Source organism: Heteronotia binoei, chromosome 3 (assembly GCF_032191835.1).
Source record: "Heteronotia binoei isolate CCM8104 ecotype False Entrance Well chromosome 3, APGP_CSIRO_Hbin_v1, whole genome shotgun sequence".
NCBI classification, from domain to species: domain Eukaryota; kingdom Metazoa; phylum Chordata; class Lepidosauria; order Squamata; family Gekkonidae; genus Heteronotia; species Heteronotia binoei.
Window position 1 is genome coordinate 2,510,626 of NC_083225.1, and position 23,195 is coordinate 2,533,820.

At 51.7% G+C, this 23,195-nt stretch overlaps 1 protein-coding gene across 1 annotated transcript in view; it reads right to left on the reverse strand.

Annotated features, from left to right (window-relative positions):
- Window positions 1-23,195, reverse strand: part of PIBF1 (progesterone immunomodulatory binding factor 1) — a 210,365-nt gene that overhangs the window by 84,867 nt on the left and 102,303 nt on the right. The window contains exons 11-12 of the mRNA XM_060233537.1: window positions 15,629-15,794; window positions 5,479-5,629 (exon numbers count right to left, since the gene is read on the reverse strand). Coding sequence (XP_060089520.1) covers window positions 5,479-5,629; window positions 15,629-15,794 — 317 coding nt within the window. The remainder of the gene's footprint in view (window positions 1-5,478; window positions 5,630-15,628; window positions 15,795-23,195) is intronic.

The following is a 23,195-nucleotide window of genomic DNA, read 5'->3' on the forward strand; positions in this document are numbered from 1 at the left end:
CGTCGATGATGGATTCTTCCAGGGCTCCTTAATTGCCTGAAGAATCACTTTGGTAACAGGCAGGGCGACCGCAGTAGATGTATCACACTGCATAATGTCAAAAACATTATCATCCACAATGGGTTGTGGCTGCGTCACAGGAAGAGAGAGAGAGGTAGCCATCCTCTTCACCAGCTCGCCATACGACTTCAGATCTTCTGAAGGCGAGATGGGAAGATCCTCGGCCGTATGGGACAGTGGGGAAGGTTCCAAGGCTCTTTCTTGATTGTCGGTACCGCTTTCAGAGTCCGACGAGGAAGATTCTCTATGGATCGAATGCTCGGAAAGTATCGGTGTCGATTCCCGGATGGGTGAGCGGGTTGATGCCAATGTACGCCGATGGGTCTCTGCCACTAGCGCAGTACACCTCTCTGGTGGGATCGATGCCGATGCCGAAGGCTTTCTGGAGTGATGAGAGCCTTGACATGTAGGATGCCTCCCATTGCTGATCCCACTCCACAAACTCCTTCGGTGGAAACCACTGATATGGTGGATAAGGGTACGGATAGGTGGGCGGCCACTGACGCTGCTCCCACAGTGGTAACGGTTGGAAACGACGCGCTGCCATGGAAGGCTCCAGGTCTCTTCTGTTTCTAGGCTCCATCGGGGTCGACAGTTCTATTGGCGCTGATGCCTCTATTTCGGAGACCGAATCACTCCCACTACATCGCCTCGACCCGGTAGAGTAGGAGTGTTGAGTGAGGTCGATCTCGTGTTCGGACGTCGAGAGATGGGGTTGAAGAATGCTGCCTCTCGATGCCGACGAGCTGCGAGACGGGGATGCCAGGATCTTCCTCGGCAGAGCAGAAGTCATCGGTGCCGAAGCGTCGTGTGAGGGTGAAGGAGTGCGAGATGACCTCTTCCGCTTCTCCTTGTGCTTCACCTTCTTCGGTACGGATGCTCGGGTCCCCGAGTCATCCCGACGCTTCTTGGCGGGTGTATCCACTGATCCTTTGTGGGATCGTTTTGTGGAGGAGCCACGCTCGATAGGCATCATGACCGGCGCCACATCGGCCGATGTGACCGTCAGGGCCGCAGTGTCTGCCATCGTCGGTATCGATGGGCCCAATGCCGTTTTTTGAGGTCGAAGTGCCGACTCAGTCAAAGCAGCCGAAAGCCGCGCTGCCCGATTCTTCCGAGTTTGCTTGGAGAAGCTGAGGCAATGCGAGCACGACTCTACACAATGCGCTTCACCCAAGCAGAGAAGACACAGGGAATGGCCGTCTGGGGGGGCAATCTTCTTCCCACAAGAGCGGCACCTCTTGAAAAACCCCCAACATCTTTCCATAGACACCGAACACAAAAAAACCCCCCAGAGTCCTCTGAGGGGAAAAAATTGGGGGGGGGGGAAATGGGGGAAGGCCCCGAGAGGCAAGTCCAACAACAACATTTTTTTTTTAAATTATCTAATAACTATCTCTCTACACTAAGAAAAAAAACAAACGGGCTATATACAACAATAAAGGTAATCCACCAACTACCTTACTGACCGGGGACACGAAAGGGAATCCTCTCCGCGCAGCGGTCAGAAAGGAAAGGAGCTGGCGCCGGTGAGCATGTGCAATGGGATGCCTGCACATGCCCATTGGCGCCAAGCGCGGAAAAATCCAGGGCTTTTCAGGTACCGATTCAGGGATCGGTGCAGGTGCACTATCCCATGAGTGTGAAGCACAGACACCACGAAGATCAGGGAATTATTTTTTTTTCACCAGTGGGAGAAGAAGGCACACATCAATGAACTGTGTGGCCCTATCATGCTGACTTCTAGCACAGTGAGGGCTTCTCACCTTGATATCCAGTTTGGTGGATGATGCAGTGGGTGATCTAAATAAGCCCAATGTTAGCATTACTGAATTTTGGGCCCTCCCATGCTGGCTTGTAGCATAATGAGTGCTGCTCACCTTGATATCCAGTTTGCTGGATGATGCAGTGGGTGATCTAATAATGCCCATTATTTACATCACTGAACTGTGTGACCCTATCATGCTGGCTTTTAGCATAGTGAGGGCTGCTCAGCGTGAAATCCAGTGGGTGACGCAATGGATGATCTAATAATGCCCATTGTTTGCATCACTGAACTGCGTGGCCCTACCATGCTGGCTTGTAGCACAGCGAGGGCTGCTCAGCTTGACATCCAGTTTACTGCATGATGCAGTGGGACTGGTCCAAACCCCTGCTCAATGCAGGATCACCCTACAGCAGGGGTGGTGACTTATTTCCCCCTCCTTTCCCAATTCACACATGATAGAAATATTCACCTAGCTATGGGTCAGTGCTCAGAGGCTGACTGACATCCTGGCGCTAAGCAAGCTTACTTGAGAGTAAGCCTTCATTAAGTTCCTCCTTGACCTCCAGGAGCTGTACCATATGTATGAAAGACCTCCATGTGGCCACCCCTACACTATTACGCCACGCTCTCGTTCTTATCTCCCTGCCTGGGAGCATTTTACCAATTACATTTGTGCATCAGGCTACTGTTAAAAGCACAGGAGCTGTGATGGAAAGTGGCAACTGCACTCACTGGGCAGCATGGATGGCTATCTGAAAGCCCTGAAGTCACACCTACATAGATTATCTGCCTGATAAGTTGGTTATTCAATTTGTATCCCGCCCCAAAGCAGGCTCAGGGCGGCTCACAGTATGCAAGAAAATCACAATAAACAATTTAATTAAGCATTAAACAGTTAAACCATTTAAAAACAATTTGGTGCTAATTACCATTTAGTTGCAGATGGCGTTCAGTATGCTTAGGCATTCTATAAGCTAATATATCGGCAGTTTCAGTTAAAGGCTAACTGAAATAATATTGTCTTGCAAGCCTTGTGGAATTGGGCAAGGTCCCGCAAGGCTCTGACCTCCTCCGGCAGTTGGTTCCACTAATGGGGGGCAGCAATTGAGAAGGCTCTTTCCCTGGTTGTTTTCAATCTTGCCCCCCTTGGCCCGGGGACTGATAATAAGTTTTGCATTCCAGATCTAAGTACCCTCTGGGGAACACGTGGGAAGAGACGGTCCCTAAGGTAGGCAGGTCCTCGGCCATAACAACCTCACTGCCCGTGATAGATTAGACAAATTCCATGAAATATCGCTATGAGCTACATTCATCCATATCACAGTCATTTTCTTATGCTCAGACTTACAAAAGCAAACACTGCTAATGTCAATTAAGGCCAAATATACACAAAAAGCAATTTTGGTTCTCAAAAAAGAGAAAGAAGACACTTCCCTGTAGAAAGCAGGTTATTTTCCTTAAGACTTCAAACCAGAAGAGATCCCAGCAACACAGCATTTTAAACCTGGGCTTCTAAAGAATGCAAAACCCAAGATACTTATTGCAACACAGGTGCCACAACCCAATGCAGATTCAAACCATTAACTGTGCTGAGAATCACTTTTCCTCCTATATTTACAAATCCTGTTTTTAAACGTTTCACAAGTTGAACAAGGTTTGCCTATTAGACAAGATCAAGTGACAGTATACTGGTATTGCACATCCAAGCAGGAGAACGTGAACGAGACATCAATGAGGTCTTGGGAATGTGAGGCATGAAAGGTCTCTGGGAAAATTTCTGGAATTGGAATGTGAGTGCTCAACTAGCACTGCATATGTTTAGATCAGCTTCAAGCAGATATATGGAGAGGGTGGGGTATAAAAAAAATATGGAGTGTCTTGCTGCATCACAACCCACTTCAGTGTTTTCAGACCTGGGACTTATTTTAGACACCCAAGCAATAGGGGACCCACTGAAGTGTAAGCATGTGACACTCTAGCCACAGGGCAGGAAGAAGGGGAGCCAGAATTATCACCTCACTGACGTCTAGGCAAGGTCTGTGGGATAAAAACAAGAGAGATCCATGAGTAGAAACCCATTTTGGTATAGTGGTTAAGTGCGTGGACTTAAACCGGGTTTGATTCCCCAATCCTCCACTTGCATCTGCTGAAATGGCCTTGGGTTAGCCATAGCTCTCTCAGCCCCACCCACCTCACAGGGTGTCTGTTGTGGGGGAAGAAGACAAAGGAGATTGTAAGCTGCCCTGAGACTGATTCAGAGAGAAGGGCGGGGTATAAATCTACAGTCTTCTTTTTCATTTCCATTGCAAATTACTCTTACTCAGAACATAGCAAGTTGCTATGAAACAGGAGAAATTAAGTTATGTAACTAATTATGTAATTAAGTTATGACCTGGTCTCGTCTTGTTTTTCTATTTAGCAGCCTCCATGCCAAATCTGCCAAGCAAATATGAAAAAAGCCCTCCATTTGCAGATACATTCAACACCCATGACCGGAGAGATTCTGGCCAGTAAACAGTATGCATGTATAGTTTAAGCAAGTAATAAAAATTCAATAAATACCCTGGTTGCAAATTAAAAGATAATAAAACAGACACATAGTTAATTTTATGTTAGGAATGTTACACATTGAATATCTACTTCAGATTTCTGGGATTTAATATGTAAAAGTCTGATGGATAACAATCAGACTTTCAATATGTTCTCTCTAAGCTGCGTTAGTGAGAGCTAGCTCACAGTTTTTTAGCCTCTAGCTCACCTGTTTTTGTCTGAGGAAAGATGGCCCCAGAGCAAACTAATTTATGCAAATTATGTGGAATTGTCTTAGACGGGGTTCATGGCTTCTGTTATAGAGAAGTCTGGAATGTTGGTAATTCTTCTGTCTTTACTTCTCAGCCAGGCCTAGCTGTGTGTTAACCCTTAAGGATGTCACTTAAGCTAAAGTTGTGTCCAACACCTTAGAGTTAGTGTGAACTAGATCCCAGTTTTTTTAGCCTCCAGCTCGCATGTATTTGTCTTAGCTCAGGAAAAATGGCCTCAGAGCAAACTAATTCATGCAGTAGCTCACAACTTCAATACCATCGGGGTGGGATGGTGGCTCAGTGGTAGAGCATCTGCTTGGTAAGCAGAAGGTCCCAGGTTCAATCCCTGGCATCTCCAAAAAAGGGTCCAGGCAAAAAGGTGTGAAAAACCTCAGTTTGAGACCCTGGAGAGCCGCTGCCAGTCTGAGTAGACAATACTGACTTTGATGGACCAAGGGTCTGATTCAGTATAAGGCAGCTTCATATGTTCATATGTTTAACACCAGTAGCTCACGAAGTAGAGTTTTTGCTCACAAGACTCCACAGCTTAGAGGGCCTATTGGTTAGAACCTCAACAGAATCATCGTCACCAGAACTAACAACATTGGGTTGGAAGCAGCGCTCCCTGTAAGCTGAGTTAGCTCATAGATTTTGAGCCTCCAGCTCACACATTTTTGACTTAGCTCAGGAAGATTGACCCCAGAGCAAACTAATTTATGCAGGAGCTCACAACTTTAATGCCAGTAGCTCACAAAGCAGAAGTTTTGCTCTCAAAACACAGCTTAGAGGGAGTACTGGTTCCAACACAGTGCCACAAAAAGCAAAACAGAGCAATGCAGGAGAGCTTACGTTCTGCAGTTTGCATTATAATTTCATCCAGCTCTTTTTCCAGTTTTTCATATGTGTCGAGCCTTGCCTGGTAGTCAGAATTTTGCGACTGAAGTTCCAAAATCTGCTTCTCACTGGCTGCTTGAAGACTATAAAATTCTTTGGTTAAAACCTATGGAGATGGAAATCAATGCAAATGTTAATTAAATTCAGGTCTGTACATCACTCACGGAAGGAGGCAAAAGGGCACACAGGTGAAACATTTGTAAGCCTATTTAAAGAGGTAATTTGACATAATTTAGGCCATAAATCGTGAGCACTGTCAAAAGCAGTTATGAAATAAAAATCTGCATCATGAAACTCTCAAATCCCAGAACAGTAAAGCTAAATTCAGTTAGAAAGGGAACATCCTTCTTTGGTTTGGTGCGCCATAAAATTCCTGCATACATTTCTCAAGACCACTGGTGGTCAAGTGTGCCAGAAAAATGTCAGGGAAGGAAAGGAGCTGCCTTAGACTGGATTCATGGCAGTAACATGGCAAGATTACTATCCCTACTTCCTTGAAGCTAATGTACACGTGCAAAGTTTGTCTTCTTATAAGGGATGAGTCATACTTTACTAGTGGCCCCGTGGCGCAGAGTGTCACGGCTGGGGCCGGGTCAGGCAAAGTCCAGAGGCAGTCCGAGGTCTGTAGCCAGCAAGCAGGAGTATCCAAGGTGCCAAATCCAAATCGCTGTGCAAGTATCGCAGGTCCGAGGTCCAGAAGCCGAGGTCAGGGAGTCCAGAAGTCAAAAGCCAAAGTCAGGGAGTCAGGAACCAAAGTCAAGCCGGAGTGGATGCTAGAACGTCAGGGAGATGACTAGTTGCTTCCACAAAGCCTCCTCCCAAAGCCCACAGCTATATAGCCCTCTGCTGGCTGTTGCCCATTTGGGCTAATTGCTGGCTCTGGGAGGCAGCCAGGATCCTCAAGCATCCTTGCTCTTAGGAGGGCCAGAATCCTCTCAAAACTCAGGAAGCGTCTTGCTTGTGAGCGTGCCGCCCTCCTCCGATCCCTGAGGTCCTGACGGAGGCGGTCACGCACACGAGCCACCCGAGAGGGCGAGGCAGGGGGGCTGGGATCTTCTTCAGCAGGTGGCAGGGGTACAGTTTCCTCGGCAGACTCGTCTTCCTCTGCAGGGTCCCCAGCACCCATGACACTATCCCCCCCCAGGGCCCCCCTCCGTCGAGGGACCTGGGAGGTCGGGGTGGTCGTTGTGGAACTGTTGCACCAAGTCCGGGGCATGAAGATTGTCCACGGGCTCCCAAGACCGGTCTTCTGGGCCGTATCCCTCCCAGTCCACAAGGTACTGGAGGCCTCCGCGATGGTACCGGGAGTCCAGGATCTGGCGCACCTTGTATTCTTCCTCGTCATCCACCAACACCGGTGGTGGTGGCGGTGGGCAAGGAGGCCGAGCTGGGTCAGGGGGTGCAGCTGGAACAAGGAGGGAGCGATGGAACACAGGGTGAATGCGGAGGTGAGGTGGCAACTGGAGCCTGAAGGCGATGGGGTTTATTTGGTCCATGACGGGGTAGGGTCCTATGAACCGCGCATCCAGCTTGTGAGACCGACCAGGTCGGCGCAGGTAGCGAGTTGAGAGACACACCTGATCCCCCGGCTGGACTGGGGGGCCTTCCTGCCTCTTCCGGTCCGCAGCCAGTTTATAGGCTTCCTTGGCCCGCTGTAGTTGCTCTCGGAGCAAGTCTTGGCTGGCGCGGAGTTCTTGCAGGTAGGCCTCGACGGCGGGGACATTCGTGGGTGGCAGGATCGCCGGGAAGAACCGAGGGTGGTACCCGTAGGTTGCAGCAAACGGGGTCATTTGGGTAGACGAGTGGACCGCGTTGTTGTATGCAAACTCCGCTAGAGGCAACAGAGTGGTCCAGTCGTCCTGCTGGTAGCAGGTGTAGCAGCGGAGATATTGCTCTAGCGTGGCATTGGTGAGCTCTGTCTGCGGGTGGTAGGCTGAGGACAGGTGCACTCGAGTACCCAGGCTGGAATGGAGGGCTTGTCAGAACCGAGAGGAGAACTGGGGCCCCCGGTCTGAGATCAGGTGGGCTGGGAGTCCGTGCAGACGAAAGATGTGTTACAGGTAGAGCTGAGCTGTCTCCTGAGCTGTGGGAAGTTTCGGGCACGGAATGAAGTGGGCCATCTTGGTAAATAGGTCGACGACCACCAAGATGCAAGTCTGACCTTTGGATCGTGGGAGTTCCGTGATGAAGTCCATCGAGATGGTATCCCAGGGTCCTGAGGGTGCGGGCAAGGGCTGTAACAACCCCGAGGGTTTGGCCGGGACGTCTTTGGCCCGCCGACAGACGTCACAGGAGCTGACATAACGGGCAACATCAGAGCGAACTCGTGGCCACCAGAATTCTCGCGTCAGCAAGTGGGTAGTCTTATGTTGTCCGAAGTGCCCGGCGGGCAACGAGTCGTGGGTCAGGCGTAGCACTTCTGCCCAAAAGGGCCCGGGCGGCACATAGAGGCGTTCGTGGTGTAGCAAGAGACCGCCTTGAGTCGTGAACTCACCTGCCGAGTCATCTTGGAGGGCCTGAAGGTGTTGCTGGACCCAGGGATCGCTGGCCTGGCTAGCACGAATGTCCTCCACGAGTGTGGGTGAAGTGGAGGTGGCTGCAAACCCTGAGGGCGGCAGGATGGGAGCAGTGGGCGCGGCCTCAGTTGAAGCAGGGGCGTATTCCGGTTTCCGGGAGAGTGCATCTGCTTTCCGGTTCTGGGTATGGGGGATGTAGGAGATCTGGAAGTCAAAGCGAGAGAAGAATAGGGACCACCGGATCTGGCGCTGGTTGAGACGGCGGGTGGTCTGGAGGTGCTCTAAGTTCCGGTGGTCGGTGAGCACTTGAACAGGGTGGCGAGCCCCTTCGAGGTAATGCCTCCAAACCTCAAAAGCCGCCTTGATCGCGAGCAACTCTCTCTCCCAGATGGTGTAGTTCCTCTCCGCAGCGGTGAGCTGGCGCGAGTAATAGGCACAGGGCTGGAGTGGCTGAGACGGCTCCTCGCGCTGGGAAAGCACTGCTCCCAGGGCCACGTTGGAGGCATCAGCTTCCACCGTAAAGGGAAGCTGGGGGTCAGGGTATCTCAGGAGTGGCCCGGTGGCAAAACGGGTCTTCAGAGTGGAGAAGGCGTTATCGGCCTCTGGGGACCAGCAGAAGGGTTCTTTGGGGCGGAGTAGTTGAGTCAGGGGTGTTGTCAGGGAGGCATAGGCCGGGATGAATTGCCGATAGTAGTTGGCAAACCCAAGGAACCACTGCAGGTCTTTGCGATTCTGAGGAGCCTGCCAGGTCAGGACCGCTTCCACTTTTTTCGGGTCCATGAGGATCCCCTGCGGTGACACAATGTGACCGAGGAATTCGACAGAGCGCAGGTCGAAGTCGCACTTCTCCAGCTTGGCGTAGAGGCCATGGGTTCGTAGGCGTGGCAGGACCTGGCGGACGTGCTCGGCGTGCTGGGCAGGATCGCGGGAGTAGATTAGGCTGTCATCTAGATATATGATTGCGAAGCGGTCGAGCAGGTCCCGGAATATGTCGTTCATGAACCTCTGGAAGACAGCGGGGGCGTTGGTCAATCCGAAGGGCATCACCAGGTGCTCATACTGCCCGTATCGGGTCCCAAAGGCGGTCTTCCAGTCGTCTCCGGGCCGTATGCGCACCAAATTGTACGCTCCACAGAGGTCCAGCTTGGTATAGAGTTGGGCCCCCTTTAAGCGATCCAAGAGTTCAGGGATCAGTGGTAGAGGGTACCGGTCGCGGATGGTGATTTTGTTCAGGGCCCGGTAATCATTGCACAGTCGGAGCTCCCCACTTTTCTTCTTCACGAAGAGGACTGGGGCAGACAGGGGAGAGGTTGAGGGTCGGATGAATCCGGGTTTCAGGTTCTTATCTAGGAAGTCTCGCAGAGCGGCCAACTCAGGCTCCGACATTGGATACAGACGCCCCACCGGGAGTGGTGCCCCAGGTACCAAGTCAATGGCACAGTCATAGGGCCGGTGAGGGGGAAGCTGATCCGCCCCTGTCTCTTCGAAGACATCGGCGAAATCTGCATACTTCTGAGGGAGCTGAGGACCACCACTCGGGATGCCGGCTGCCAGAGTGGTGGGAGGAGGCAGGTGGGGGCGTGGGAGGAGGCAGGTGGGGGCATGGGTCTCGGAAACATAGTTCCTGCTGGGCCCAGTCCACGATGGGGTTGTGCAGCTTCAGCCAGGAAAGGCCCAGAATCAGTGGGAAGCGAGGCATGCGGGCGACATTAAACTGCAGCTGTTCTTGGTGCTGCTGGACGTGGAAAGTGATGGGACCGGTCTCCTGGGTGACGGGCCCAGAACAGAGGAGGCGCCCGTCAATAGCCTCCACCAGCGACGGAATCGCTTTTGTCTGCACCGGAATCTGGTGCTGCTTCACAAAGGCGGCATCTATAAAACAGTGGGCTGCTCCCGAGTCCAGCATGGCATACACGAACAGCCAGCATTCGTCAGGCAGACGGAGTTTGACAGGTAGCAGGAACGGGCCCGGGGTCTCAGCCCGCTGTTCGGGGGACCCAGCTAGTCGCCCCAGGCTGGGGGGTCCACTTACACCTGGGGCTGCCCTTTTGGCGGCAGTGGCAGCGAAGGTCCGGGTGTCCGATGCTTAGCAGGACAGCCGGAGGCATAGTGGCCTGCCGTACCGTAGTAGAGGCACAGATTCTGCGTGCGGCGTCTGGCCTTTTCCTCTGGGGTCAGGCGGGGTCGAGCAGCTCCAAGCTGCATAGGCTTATCCTTGGCGCTGGTACTAGCTAGGGATGGGCAAGGAGCCAAGTGGCACGGCGCAGGGAGCTGGCGCCCTCTGGTCTTGGTTTGGCGGTGACTTTCCAGGCGGCCATCGATGTGGAGGCAGAGGGTGATAAGTTGTTGGAGCGTGGGTGGTTGCTCCACCCTGGCCAGCTCATCCAGGACCTCCTCTGCCAACCCCTCGGTAAACTGGTCCATCTGGGCAGCCTCATTCCACGCCAGGTCTTGGGTCAGGAGCTTGAATTCGGTGGCATATTGGGCCACCGAGGAGTTGCCTTGCTTCAATGCCCTGATCTTCCGGTTGGCTGTGGCTGCTTGGACTGGGCTAGAGAAAGCAGCAGACAGGTGGGCCTCAAACCCCTGGTAATTAGTTAGTAGGGGAGAGGACGTGACCAGCAAGGGTGTGGCCCATTTGGCCGCCAGCCCCTTTAACAGACTGATGATGAAACACACCTTTGTCTTGTCATTGAGGAAGTCCCGTGCTCTCAGTTCAAAGTACAGCCGGCACTGTGCTAGGAAGGCAGGAACCCCCAAACCTTTCAGGTGGGGGAACTGGGCACTTGCCTGGACATTGGCCGCAGGTTGTTGCTGCAAGTGCACTACTGCCTGTGTTAGCTGCTGTACCTGGGCTTGGAGCGCAGCCAGTAGTTCTGTGGTTTCACTTGCTTCAGCCTCCATCCTGTGGAGTGGGTGTTTGTCGGGTGGAAGCAATCTGTCACGGCTGGGGCCGGGTCAGGCAAAGTCCAGAGGCAGTCCGAGGTCTGTAGCCAGCAAGCGGGAGTATCCAAGGTGCCAAATCCAAATCGCTGTGCAAGTATCGCAGGTCCGAGGTCCAGAAGCCGAGGTCAGGGAGTCCAGAAGTCAAAAGCCAAAGTCAGGGAGTCAGGAACCAAAGTCAAGCCGGAGTGGATGCTAGAACGTCAGGGAGATGACTAGTTGCTTCCACAAAGCCTCCTCCCAAAGCCCACAGCTATATAGCCCTCTGCTGGCTGTTGCCCATTTGGGCTAATTGCTGGCTCTGGGAGGCAGCCAGGATCCTCAAGCATCCTTGCTCTTAGGAGGGCCAGAATCCTCTCAAAACTCAGGACTCAGGGAGCGTCTTGCTTGTGAGCGTGCCGCCCTCCTCCGATCCCTGAGGTCCTGACGGAGGCAGTCACGCACACGAGCCACCCGAGAGGGCGAGGCAGGGGGGCTGGGATCTTCTTCAGCAGGAGGCAGGGGTACTGGTGCAGGTGTACAGTTTCCTCGGCAGACTCGTCTTCCTCTGCAGGGTCCCCAGCACCCATGACACAGAGTGGGAAAGCAGCAGTGCTGTGATCTGAACTCTCTGCTCACGATCTGAGTTCAATTCTGGCGGAAGCTGGGTTCAGGTAGCCGGCTCGTGGTTGACTCAGCCTTCCATCCTTCTGAGGTGGGTAAAATGAGTCCCCAGCTTGCTGGGGGGAAAGTGTAGATGACTGGGGAAGGCAATGGCAAACCACCCCGTAAAAAGTCTGCTGTGAAAACACTGTGAAAGCAACGTCACCCCAGAGTCGGAAACGACTGGTGCTTGCACAGGGGACCTTTCCTTTCCATACTTTACCAGCGCTCTCTCTCTATGCTTCTCTAGTGGTTCTCGCATTCCTCCTGCTCCCTCCTTTCAGCCACTTTACCCCCCCCCCCACACCATTTCTCCTCCTGGCAGCCTTTGCTTTTTTCCTCCTCTTCTCTACCTTATTTTTTCTTTCCCTTGTCTTATCAGTGCCTTCCCCTCCTGCTTCTCTCTTCCCACCCCATCCCATCACTAACTGATAAAAATATTTAAAAGTCTATGAAATATTTCAATTTACTCGATTTTATAATTAGAAATGGAAATTGAAATGTATAATATTTTATACTGTGCCCAAACTGAATTGTATACCTCGGATTTTTTTTTAATGCCACATTACTTATTTTTCTTTCTTTTTTTGGATGGGTCTCTGACCGTATTAAACTCGACGATTACTTTACCAGCACTGTTTTCTTATACCGTGTTATGATGAGATGGCTCCTTACCATCTGGTGAGTGGCTAGATGGAGGAAGGGGAATGAGTGTCATTGGCTTTGCCAACATACCTGGACATTATTGTTACAAGAAGCTACAGAAAAGTCACTCCTATACTGCTAGTCGTGCACAAACTGCCCTTTAGATAACTAGAATAATAGAGTTGGAAGGGACCTCCAGGGTCATCTAGCCCAACCCCCTGCACAATGCAGAACCTTCACAAATACCTCCCCCACCCCGCACACACCCGTCCTGCCCTCCGTCTCATGATCTGCCTAATTCACAGAATTGAAACTGCCATCAGATGGCCATCTAGCCTCTGTTTAAAAACCTCCAAGGAAGAAGAGCCCACCACCTCCCAAGGGCTGTATTCTGCAATTCATCCACGGAAAGTATTGTGGGAAACTTCCACGATCCTTGCACCCATGGGTGATTAGATCCATTTTTCTTTCCTCCCATTCCATCTCTTAATAAATAAATGAATGAATAAATATAGGCAAGTGTAGCTTGTCTTCTCAACAATTGCAAAGATCTTCATTCTCGTTGCAAAGGGGAAAAGACAGGTTGCTTACCTGTAACTGTAGAACTTGCTTACCTGTAACTGTAGATCTGTGCATTCACACTCCTGGGATAGTGCACCTGCGCCGATCCCCGCATTGGTATCTGAAAAGCCTGGGATTTTTCCGCGCTCGGCGCCAATGGGCATGCGCAGGTGTCCCAGTACGCATGCTCACCGGCGCCAGCACGGGGATCCCGCCAGTTCCTTCCTGACCGCTGGAAGCCCCTACTGGAGGGAGACTGTCAGCAGTGGGGAAGGAGGGCGGGTAGTGTGAATGCACAGATGACCACTCGAAGATCTACAGTTACAGGTAAGCAACCTGTCTATCTTCTTCGTGGTCTCTGTGCTTCACACTCCTAGGAGACTAGCAAGCAAGGCATACCTGGAGGCGGGAAGACGGTCAACCGGAAGAAACAGCTTGCAGCACCGCAGTCCCCAACCGAGTCCTCTGCTAAGCATGCATGTCCAGCACGTAGTGCTTCATGAAGGCATGCGGAGAGGACCAGGTGGCAGCCTTGCAGACATCCGAAAGGGACACGCCTTTGAGGAACGCCACCGACGTGGCCATCACTCTTGTGGAGTGTCCACAAACAGGCCCAGGCAATGGCTTCTTTGCCAGCAAATAACAGAGTTTAATCGTCTCAGTGAGCCATTTTGAGAGCCTCTGAGACGAAATCCTGGAACCTGTCTTGGGAGCAGCATAGGAAACAAACAGCTGCTTGTCCTTGCGAAAATCTTTGGAACGTTTCAAATAAAACAACAAAGCACGCTTAATGTCCAGAGCATGCAACCTGCGTTCCTCGTCCGAGGAAGGACTAGGGCAAAAAGTGGGTAACCAAACTTCTAAATTGAGGTGGAACTGAGAGACCACCTTCGGGAGAAAGGTAATGTCCGGAGCCAGGGAAACCCCAGCTTCCCGAAAAACAAGGTAGGGATAATCACAACGCATCGCCGTGAGCTCCCCAACATGCCGTGCTGATGTGATGGCAACCAAAAATGCAGTCTTCCAGAACAAAAGCTGCAAAGAGCACGTGGCCATTGGCTCGAATGGACGATGGGTTAGTTTGTCCAGCACTAGAGTCAAGTTCCACAACTGTGGGGGCGACCTTGATGGTGGGTGCAGCCTGAATAACCCCTTCAAAAATCTTTTGGACTGGGGGTGTGCAAAAACAGAGTACCTCCCACCGGGTCATGGGAGGTAGATATTGCCGCCAAATAAACTTTGATGGAGGAGAAAACCAGGCCCCCATCCACTAGGGACAGCAGAAAATCAAAAATTGCCGACAATCCCACCCTGTGAGGCGAGACCGAGGAGACAGCCAAAAACTTACTAAATTTCCCCCACTTCCTGTCATAGGAAGCGCGGGTGGACGGTTTCCTACTGTTCATGAGGACTCGCTGGACCCTGTCAGAGAACCCTACTGGTCGATGAACCACGCTGTCAACTTCAGATGAGGCACGTTGTGATGGAACACGTGCCTGCCCTGAGCCGACAGCAGGTCCGGTTCCGCTGGGAACTGGTAGAAGACCTCCCTTGACAGCTGGAGCAGGATCGAGAACGAGTTCTGGCAAGGCCACCAGGGAGTCACCAGGATGCAGCGTGGTCTCTCCCGTGCTAGTTTGTTGACCACCTTTGTCAGCAACGGCAGAGGTGGGAACATATAAAGGGACTGGCCCTCCCAAGGAAGCAGGAGCCCGTCTCCCAGAGAGGCTGGATCCGCTCCCCCTCTGGAACAGAAATGGGGCATTTCTTGATCTCGGCCGTGGCGAAGACATCCAGCTGTGGGTACCCCCAAAGCTGGAACACAGGCTCTAGGAAACGCCACTGCAGTTCCCACTCGTGTGGGGAAGCCCCACCCCTGCTGAGGGAGTCCGCCTGCATGTTGAGGACCCCCGGAAGATGTGTCGCCTTCACAAAAATATCGTACTGGAGACACTCCAACCAGAGATCCATCACCAATGCACAGAGCCGACGAGACACTGTCCCCCCCATCTGTTGATGTAGCACAGGGCAGTGGTATTGTCCGTAAGCAGCGCTACAGTTTTCCCCGCCACCAAGGGATAGAAAGAGCGAAGGGCAAAGTGAACCGCCAGCAGTTCTAGGTAGTTTATGTGACACCGAGTCAGTCTCGGCGGCCACTGGCCCCCCACAAATAGGTCTTCCATGTGGGCCCCCCACCCCCACAGGGAAGCATCTGTGGTGATAGTCACAGTAGGAGTCAGGAGATGGAAGGGAGCTCCCTGGCAGATGTTGCTCTCCGACTCCCACCACTGTAGCGATTGAAGAGCCCCGGATGGGATGGTGAACCTCTTTCGAGGTGAGTCTCTGAGAGGACGAAACTGGCGCAGAAAGGCAAAGGCCAAAAAATCTCACTGACTGGGGACACGAAAGGTAAACCTCTCAGCGCAGCGGTCAGAAAGGAACTGGCGGGATCCCCACGCTGGTGCCGGTGAGCACGCGTACTGGGACGCCTGCACATGCCCATTGGTGCCGAGCGCGGAAAAATCCCGGGCTTTTCAGATACCGATGCGGGGATCGGCGCAGGTGCACTATCCCAGGAGTGTGAAGCACAGAGACCACGAAGAAGATGCCATACTGTATCAATATGGACACACCTGTGCTCACACAGGTTTATGGATACATTGGCATCAAGTCTACTTTAGTAGCAGCAAGATGTGTAATTGATGTGTAACTGAACATGCTCTCCATAGCTAGTGTACTTAACGACACGTTCTCCCCTGACGGAGCTGTGCTGGTCTACTGAGGCCTTTTGCACCTACTTCCAGTTTCCGCTGGTACTTTTCACACTCCAGCTGACACTGCGAAAAATTCTTGGCGGTCTCCTCTTGCACAAGCTGCATGCGTTGGCTTTCAAAGGATTTCAATCTATTCTGATGGAGAAGTTCCGCCACTTTGCTTTCTGTGCTGAGCTGCAGTTGCCGATACCTGAAACAAGACCCAAGGGGGTGTGGTGTGACATAAGAAGCTCAACTTAGTCAAGTCACTGACATTCAATATGCTCGGTCAGCACTCTGCCTAGGTTTTCTGTGAGAAAAAGGTGTTTGAAAGACAATGTTAAATGTATGCTTGCCATCATTCTCTTTAGATTTTTATTTTTTTGCTAAACCTGAGAGTGCTAATAGCTAAGCTGGTGACTGTAGCCATGAAATTAATTTGCTCCTTGGGAGGACAGCTATGGCAAACCTAGGCAGTATTATAAAAAGTAGAGACATCACCCTGACAACAAAAGTCCGTAGAGTCAAAGCTATGGTGTTCCCAGTAGTAAAGTATGGCTGTGGGAGCTGGACCATAAGGAAGGCCAAGCGCAGAATAGATGCTTTTGAATTGTGCTGCTGGAGAAGAATCTTGAGTCCCTTGGACTGCAAGAAAATCAAATCAGTCAGTCCTAAGGAAAATCAGCCCTGACTGTTCCCTGGAAGGTCAGATGCTGAAGCTGAAGCTCAAATACTCTGGCCACCAAATGAGAAGGGAGCACTCCCTGGAGAAGACCCAGATTCTGAGAAAGACAGAAGGCAAAAGAAGAAGGGGATGGCAAAAGACGAGAGGGCTGGGCAGCATTACTGATGTAACTAACACGAATCTGAGCAGACTTCGGAGGATGGTGGGAGACAGAAGGGCCTGGCGTAACTTGGTCCACGGGGTCGCAAAGAGTCGGACTCGACTGTGTGACTGAACAACAATAAATGAGCTTTCATGAGTCACTGTCACTTCTGTATTCATATGCAATATCGAATAACAATTCCACGCACTTAACATGAAAGAAAACACATTACAGGGATTCTACTGCTGTGGTACAAAAATCAAGATTTGGACTGGCCCATGAATGTTTCTCCCCACAAAAAGTTAAAATTCGCTTTTTAATTTTGGTTCATGGAAATATTCTGGAGAGATGGGGTTTGCTTGGGGAAAAAATGCTCTGGAACAAGAACCTTCAACTTCTTTAACTCCTGTGACCGTTTTTTTTATCCCAAACCTACAAAATGGAGATAGATCAAAATGTCAGATGTTTGAGAGCCACAAGGAAGGAAGGAAGGAAGGAAGGAAGGAAGGAAGGAAGGAAGGAAGGAAGGAAGGAAGGAAGGAAGGAAGGAAGGAAGGAAGGAAGGAAGGAAGGAAGGAAGGAAGGAAGGAAGGAAGGAAGGAAGGAAGGAAGGAAGGCAGATAGAGGAGGAAGAGGTAAAAAGACAGCAACTTTAACTTTAAATGCATTTTCCAAGCTGCGGCCTGGCTTGGCTTGGCAAAGTGATTTAAAGAGAGAAATGCCTTCTCCAAGCTGGCCAACAGAGAAGTGGGGGCTTTGTCAGCGTAGGGTTCATGGATGTTCCAACAATGAAGAGTCTCTTTTCATTTGAAAATAAGTATTCTTTATTGGTTACATCTATGTTACTGCTACAAGAAGTCTTTGAAAGTGATAACATGCAAGGTAAAGCATTGGCATTTATGGGCGAGGATCAAAGCCCGGGGATTTAAATCATTCTCACAATACAGTTACTTTCTACTTCTAAAGGGTGAGAGGTTCACACGCTGTTATCTCATTGAGCTAGCCATCACTATCCCTCTTTCGGTTGCTGGCCTTGCAGCGGCTGGGAGCGAGCCGCATAACTTCTGCACTTCAAACACCTTTTACAACCCCCGGCGCCACACTCCCCCCTCCCTGGTTTCTCTCCCTCGAGCACAACTGAAATACCACTACAGGTCAATTGGGTTAGTGGTTAGCAAAACAATACAGGCAATCTGGTTAGTATCAATCACTCTATGATCAATATGAACACAAGCTGACAGGCTTTGAGAGCCACATGTTATGTGTGAAAGAGCCACACGTGGCCCCCGAGCCACAGTTTGGCCGCCCCTGGTCTAGTAGCACCTTAAAGACTAACAAGATTTGTGGCAGGGTACAATTCACAAAAACGTACAACCCGGTCATCTTTACGTAGGTGTTGAGCCATGAAGGTGTTCTGGGCAGGCGAAGGGCCTGCTACATAGCTCGGACAGGACCACCAGCAGCCAGCGATGGGTTAAGAGCCTCTGGCCAACCCAGACATTAAAGCTGCCTAAGAAAAGGAAGGGGCCAATCAGCAGCACAGACCTTATTTAACTGAAGGCACCCAGTTCTTAGCCTTCCTTCCACAAGGAGGCCTTGAATTCAGCGGGAGCTCACAGGAGCACAGCTCCTGAACCTTTCTGAGGGTCCCCCCCTCCTCCTAACCTACCTACCTTGTCCATTAAATAGCAAGTGCAGCTGCATAACAATCCCTGGATCAGGAGAGCAGGCAGCCAGCCAGCCACCAGGAGCTTTGCCATGCCCCCAGCAGCCCTCATTAACCCCAAGAGAAGCCCACGCCACCCTTTCTTCACTTCTTATGTGATTCTGGGCAGCAGGTGGCTTGCTGGCCTTTTGACTGTTTGGGGGGAGGGGCAGCCCAGCAGAGCCCCAGGCAAGCAAGGCCTGCTTGGGCTGGCTGGATCTCTAGCCAGTCCAAGCAGGCCTTGCTCACCCGGGGCTCTCCTTCCTTGTGTCAGGTTGCTTTTGGCTGGGGGGGGGGCATAGGCTAATGTGTTGTGCTAATGAGCTCCACCACTTATTTTTATACAAAACAACCCCTATCCACAAGTATATTCAAGTAGAAAATGTTCAAGTTCAGGCTTAAAAAAATATTACAAAAAGGTGCTCTTACCTACGGATTACGCTTTGCATTTGCTAAAAAGATTGGTATGTCAACATTTGCATAACTTCATGTCAGATGTCTGAAGACTTCAGGGTTTCATATCACAATGAAAATAAAAACAGAAATATGTTGCTTTGACACTTCATAACGACTGCCGCTGCCAAAGAATTCGGAGTTTCCACAGTGCGATGAAACCTTGGAAACCAGTTATTTAACTTGAGCTTCCCTCAGAGGCTGGAAAACTTGGTTCCAGGTGACATTCTTCTAACATCGTTCTGCCCACATTGGACAAAAAAAGAAATCTGTGCATTTTGCGCAACAAAACCATGTTGCAATGTAATTAAGGTGGGGGGAAATGGGAGAAGGTATGGAAGACGCACAGTCCATTGCGAACAGGAAGACACAGACGACACTCAGAAATTCTCAGAATGATGCCATGGCTCCCAAGAAATATTGAATGGTATGCAGCCAATCAACAAGGAAGCCTTTCTATGTTTGCACTTCTGTAATACGCCCCAACAAAAGTTGTTATAGTCAAAGCGATGGTATTCCCAGTAGTAATGTATGGCTGTGAGAGCTGGACCATATGGAAGGCCGAGTGCAGAAGAATAGATGCTTTTGAGATGTGAGGCTGTTGAAGAATCTTGAGAGTCCCTTGGATTGCAAGAAGATCAAATCAGCCAGTCCTAAGGGAAATCAACCCAGACTGTTCCCTGGAAGGTCAGATGCTGAAGCTGAAGCTCAAATCCTTTGGCCACCAAATGAGAAGGGAGCACTCACTGGAGAAAACCCTGATGCTGGGAAAGACAGAAGGCAGAAGAAGAAGGGGATGGCAAAAGATGAGATGTCTGGACAGTGTTACTGATGTAACTAACACGAATTTGAGCAGACTTCGAAGGATGGTGGAAGACAGGAGGGCTGGGAGTGACTTTGTCCATGGGGTCGCAAAGAGTCGGACTCGACTATGCAACTGAGCAACAAAGACAGGTTGCTTACCTGTAACTGTGGATCTTCGAGTGGTCATCTGTGCATTCACACTCATGGGATAGTGTGCCTGCGCCGATCCCCGAATCGGTAACTGAAAAAGCCCGGGATTTTTTCGCGCTCGGCGCCAGTGAGCATGCGCACGCGACCCACTGCGCATGCCCACCAGCGCCCGCGCAACAATCCCGCCAGTTCCTTCCTGACCGCCGAGAGCCTCTTGCTGGAAGGAGACCGTCAGCAGCGGGGAAGGAGGGCGGGTAGTGTGAATGCACAGATGACCACTCGAAGATCCACAGTTACAGGTAAGCAACCTGTCTATCTTCTTCGTGGTCTCTGTGCTTCACACTCATGGGAGATTAGCAAGCAAGCATACCTGGAGGTGGGAAGACGGTCAGCCCGAAGAAACAGCTTGTAGCACCACAGCTCCCAACCGAGTCCTCTGCTGAGCATGCACGTCCAGCGCGTAGTGCTTCATGAAGGCATGCGGAGAAGACCAGGTCGCCACCTTGCAGACATCAGACAGGGACACGCCCTTCAGGAATGCCACCGACGTGGCCATCGCCCTTGTGGAGTGTCCACGAACAGGTCCAGGTAAAGGCTTCTTAGCCAACAAATAACAAAGTTTGATCGTCTCAGTGAGCCACTTGGAAAGTCTTTGAGACGAAATCTTGGACCCTAACTTGGGGCAGAGTAGGAGACAAAAAGCTGATTGTCCTTACGAAACCCCCGTGAACGATTCAAATAAAACAGGAGGGCACGCTTAACATCCAACGCATGCAGCCTGCGTTCCTCATCCGAGGAAGGGTTAGGGAAAAAAGTGGGCAGCCAGACTTCTAAGTCAAGGTGAAACTGGGAAACCACTTTCGGGAGGAATGTAATGTCCGGAGCCAAAGAAACCCCAGCCTCCCGAAAGGCAAGGTATGGGTAGTCACACCTCATTGCCATGAGCTCCCCCGCACGACGTGCTGAAGTGATGGCAACCAAAAATGCAGTCTTCCAAGACAAAAGTTGCAGGGAACACGTTGCCATAGGTTCAAAAGGACGGCGAGTCAACTTGTCCAGAACCAAAGTCAAGTCCCACAACTGTGGAGGGGATCTAGAAGGGGGATGGAGGCGAAACAGCCCCTTCATGAATCTTTTTGACTGCGGGTGAGCAAAAACGGTGTAACCCTCAACCGAATCATGGAAAGCAGAAATAGCTGCTAGGTAGACCTTGATGGAGGAGAACACCAGTCCCTCGTCCACCAAAGACAAAAGAAACTCAAAGATTGCCGACAGCCCGACCGAGGCGGGCGGCAGCAGGGAGTCAGCCACAAATTTGCTAAACTTCTTCCACTTCCTCTCATAAGAGGCGCGGGTGGAAGGTTTCCTGCTGCTTTGGAGCACCTGCTGGACCCTAGAGGAGAAGTCTAGAGGTCGATGAACCACGCTGTCAGTTTCAGGTGAGGCACGTTGTGATGGAGCACGTGCCCGCCCTGGGCCGACAACAGGTCCGGTTCTGCCGGGAACTGGTAAAAGGTCCCCCTCGACTGCTGGAGCAGAATCGAGAACCAGCTCTGACGGGGCCACCACGGAGTCACTAGGATGCAGCGTGGCTTCTCCTGCACTAGCTTGTGAACCACCCTCGTCAGCAAAGGTAAGGGCGGGAACATGTACAGGAACCAGCCCTCCCACCGAAGTAGGAGTCCGTCTCCCAAGGACGCCGGATCCGCACCTCCCCTTGCACAGAACAAGGGGCACTTCTTGTTCTGCGCTGTGGCAAAAACATCCAACTGCGGGTAGCCCCAAAGTTGGAACACTGGCTCTAGGAACCTCCAATGCAGTTCCCATTCGTGTGGGGAGGCTCCCCCCCTGCTGAGAGAGTCCGCCTGTATGTTGAGGACCCCCGGCAGATGTGTGGCCTTTACAAAAATGTCCCACTGGAGGCACTCCTCCCAGAGGTCTATCGCCAGCGAGCATAGCCTGCGAGACACCGTCCCCCCCTGTCTGTTTATATAGCACAGGGCAGTGGTGTTGTCCGTAAGCAATGCCACAGTCTTTCCCGCTAACAGTGGGCGGAAAGATCGAAGGGCGAAGTGAACCGCCAGCAGTTCTAGATAGTTTATATGGCACCGGCTCAGTTTTGGTGTCCACTTGCCTCCCACACATAGATCTTCCAGATGAGCTCCCCACCCCCACATGGAAGCATCGGTAGCGATGGTCACTGTAGGGGTCGGCAGATGAAAAGGAGCCCCTTTGGCAGATGTTGCTCTCTACTCCCCACCATTGCAGTGAGCGGAGAGTCCCCAGTGGAATGGTGAACCTCTTTCGAGGTGAGTCTCTGAGAGGTCGAAAATGGCGCAAGAACCATAACTGTAGGCCTCTCATGTGCAGTCTTGCGAAGCGTAGCACGCTTGTCGTCGCAGCCATCAACCCCAGCATCCGCTGGAGCTGCTGGGCTGTGCCCCACTGCCGTCTTTGAAGAAGCTGTACCAGATGGATGATGTCCTTCGCTCTCTGCGAAGGAAGAAATGCTCGATGCTGCTGTGTGTCCAATAGAGCCCCTATGAACTGGACTGTCCTTGAAGGAGTGAGATGGGACTTCTCCAGGTTGATCTGCAGCCCCAGGGTGCCGAGAAGGCGCAGAGTGGTAGCAATGTGTGTTGTTAGACTCTCCCTCGACCTCGCCACAAGAAGCCAGTCGTCGATGTATGGGAAGACGATGACTCCCTGCAGACGAAGATGGGCAGCCACCACGCTCATCAGCTTCGTGAACACCCGAGGGGCAGTAGACAGTCCAAACGGCAGGGCCCTGAATTGGAAATGCCGAGCACCCACTGCAAACCTTAGGAAACGCCTGAACGCAGGATGAATGCTGACATGAAAATAGGCATCCTTGAGATCCAGGGTCGCCATCCAGTCCCCTTGATTGATGAGGGGCAGGATTGTTTGCAGCGTGGCCATTCTGAACTTCTGGTACCGAATAAAATTGTTCAGACTCCGAAGGTCCATGATAGGCCTCAGGCCCCCGTCCCGTTTGGGGACCAGGAAGTAGCGGGAGTAAAAACCTCCTGTCCTGGCCTCCAATGGAACTTCCTCTATGGCTTGTTTCTGTAGGAGGTTGTTCACCTCCGCCAGCAGAGGTGGGGAAGGGGGAGTGGTAACTACCACGGACTGGTCTGGGGTCTGAATAAATTCTATTATGTAGCCCTCTTTCACGATGGATAGAGCCCACCTGTCTGTGGAGATCAACTCCCAGGCAGGCAGGAAAGGGCGTAGACGGATGGAGGAGTCGACAGTGGGAGTGATGACGCGTGCCAGCGGGAAGTCAAACCCCCTGCTTCTGTGGCCGGGCCCCTTTAGACTTATTAGAAGGCTGGCCCCCGTAACGGTTTCTGCCGTTACCGGAGTAGGATGGTCGTTCGGGCTGTTGAGAACGAGGACGCCACTGCTCCGGGGAGAACTTTTGGTACGGTTTTTTGGACCAGGGTTTGGACCATTGCTTGGATTTAGGGGACTTGGAGGACGACTGGACACCCAAGTTCCTAGACGTCTTGACACTCTTGTCAAACTCTTGCAGCGCCGTGTCAGTTGTGGTGCTGAAAAGTCCATCACCCTCAAAGGGTAAGTCTTCAATAAAGGTCTTGGTGTCCTGATGAAGTGCCGTTGACCTGAGCCAGGAGTGCCGGCGGATGCA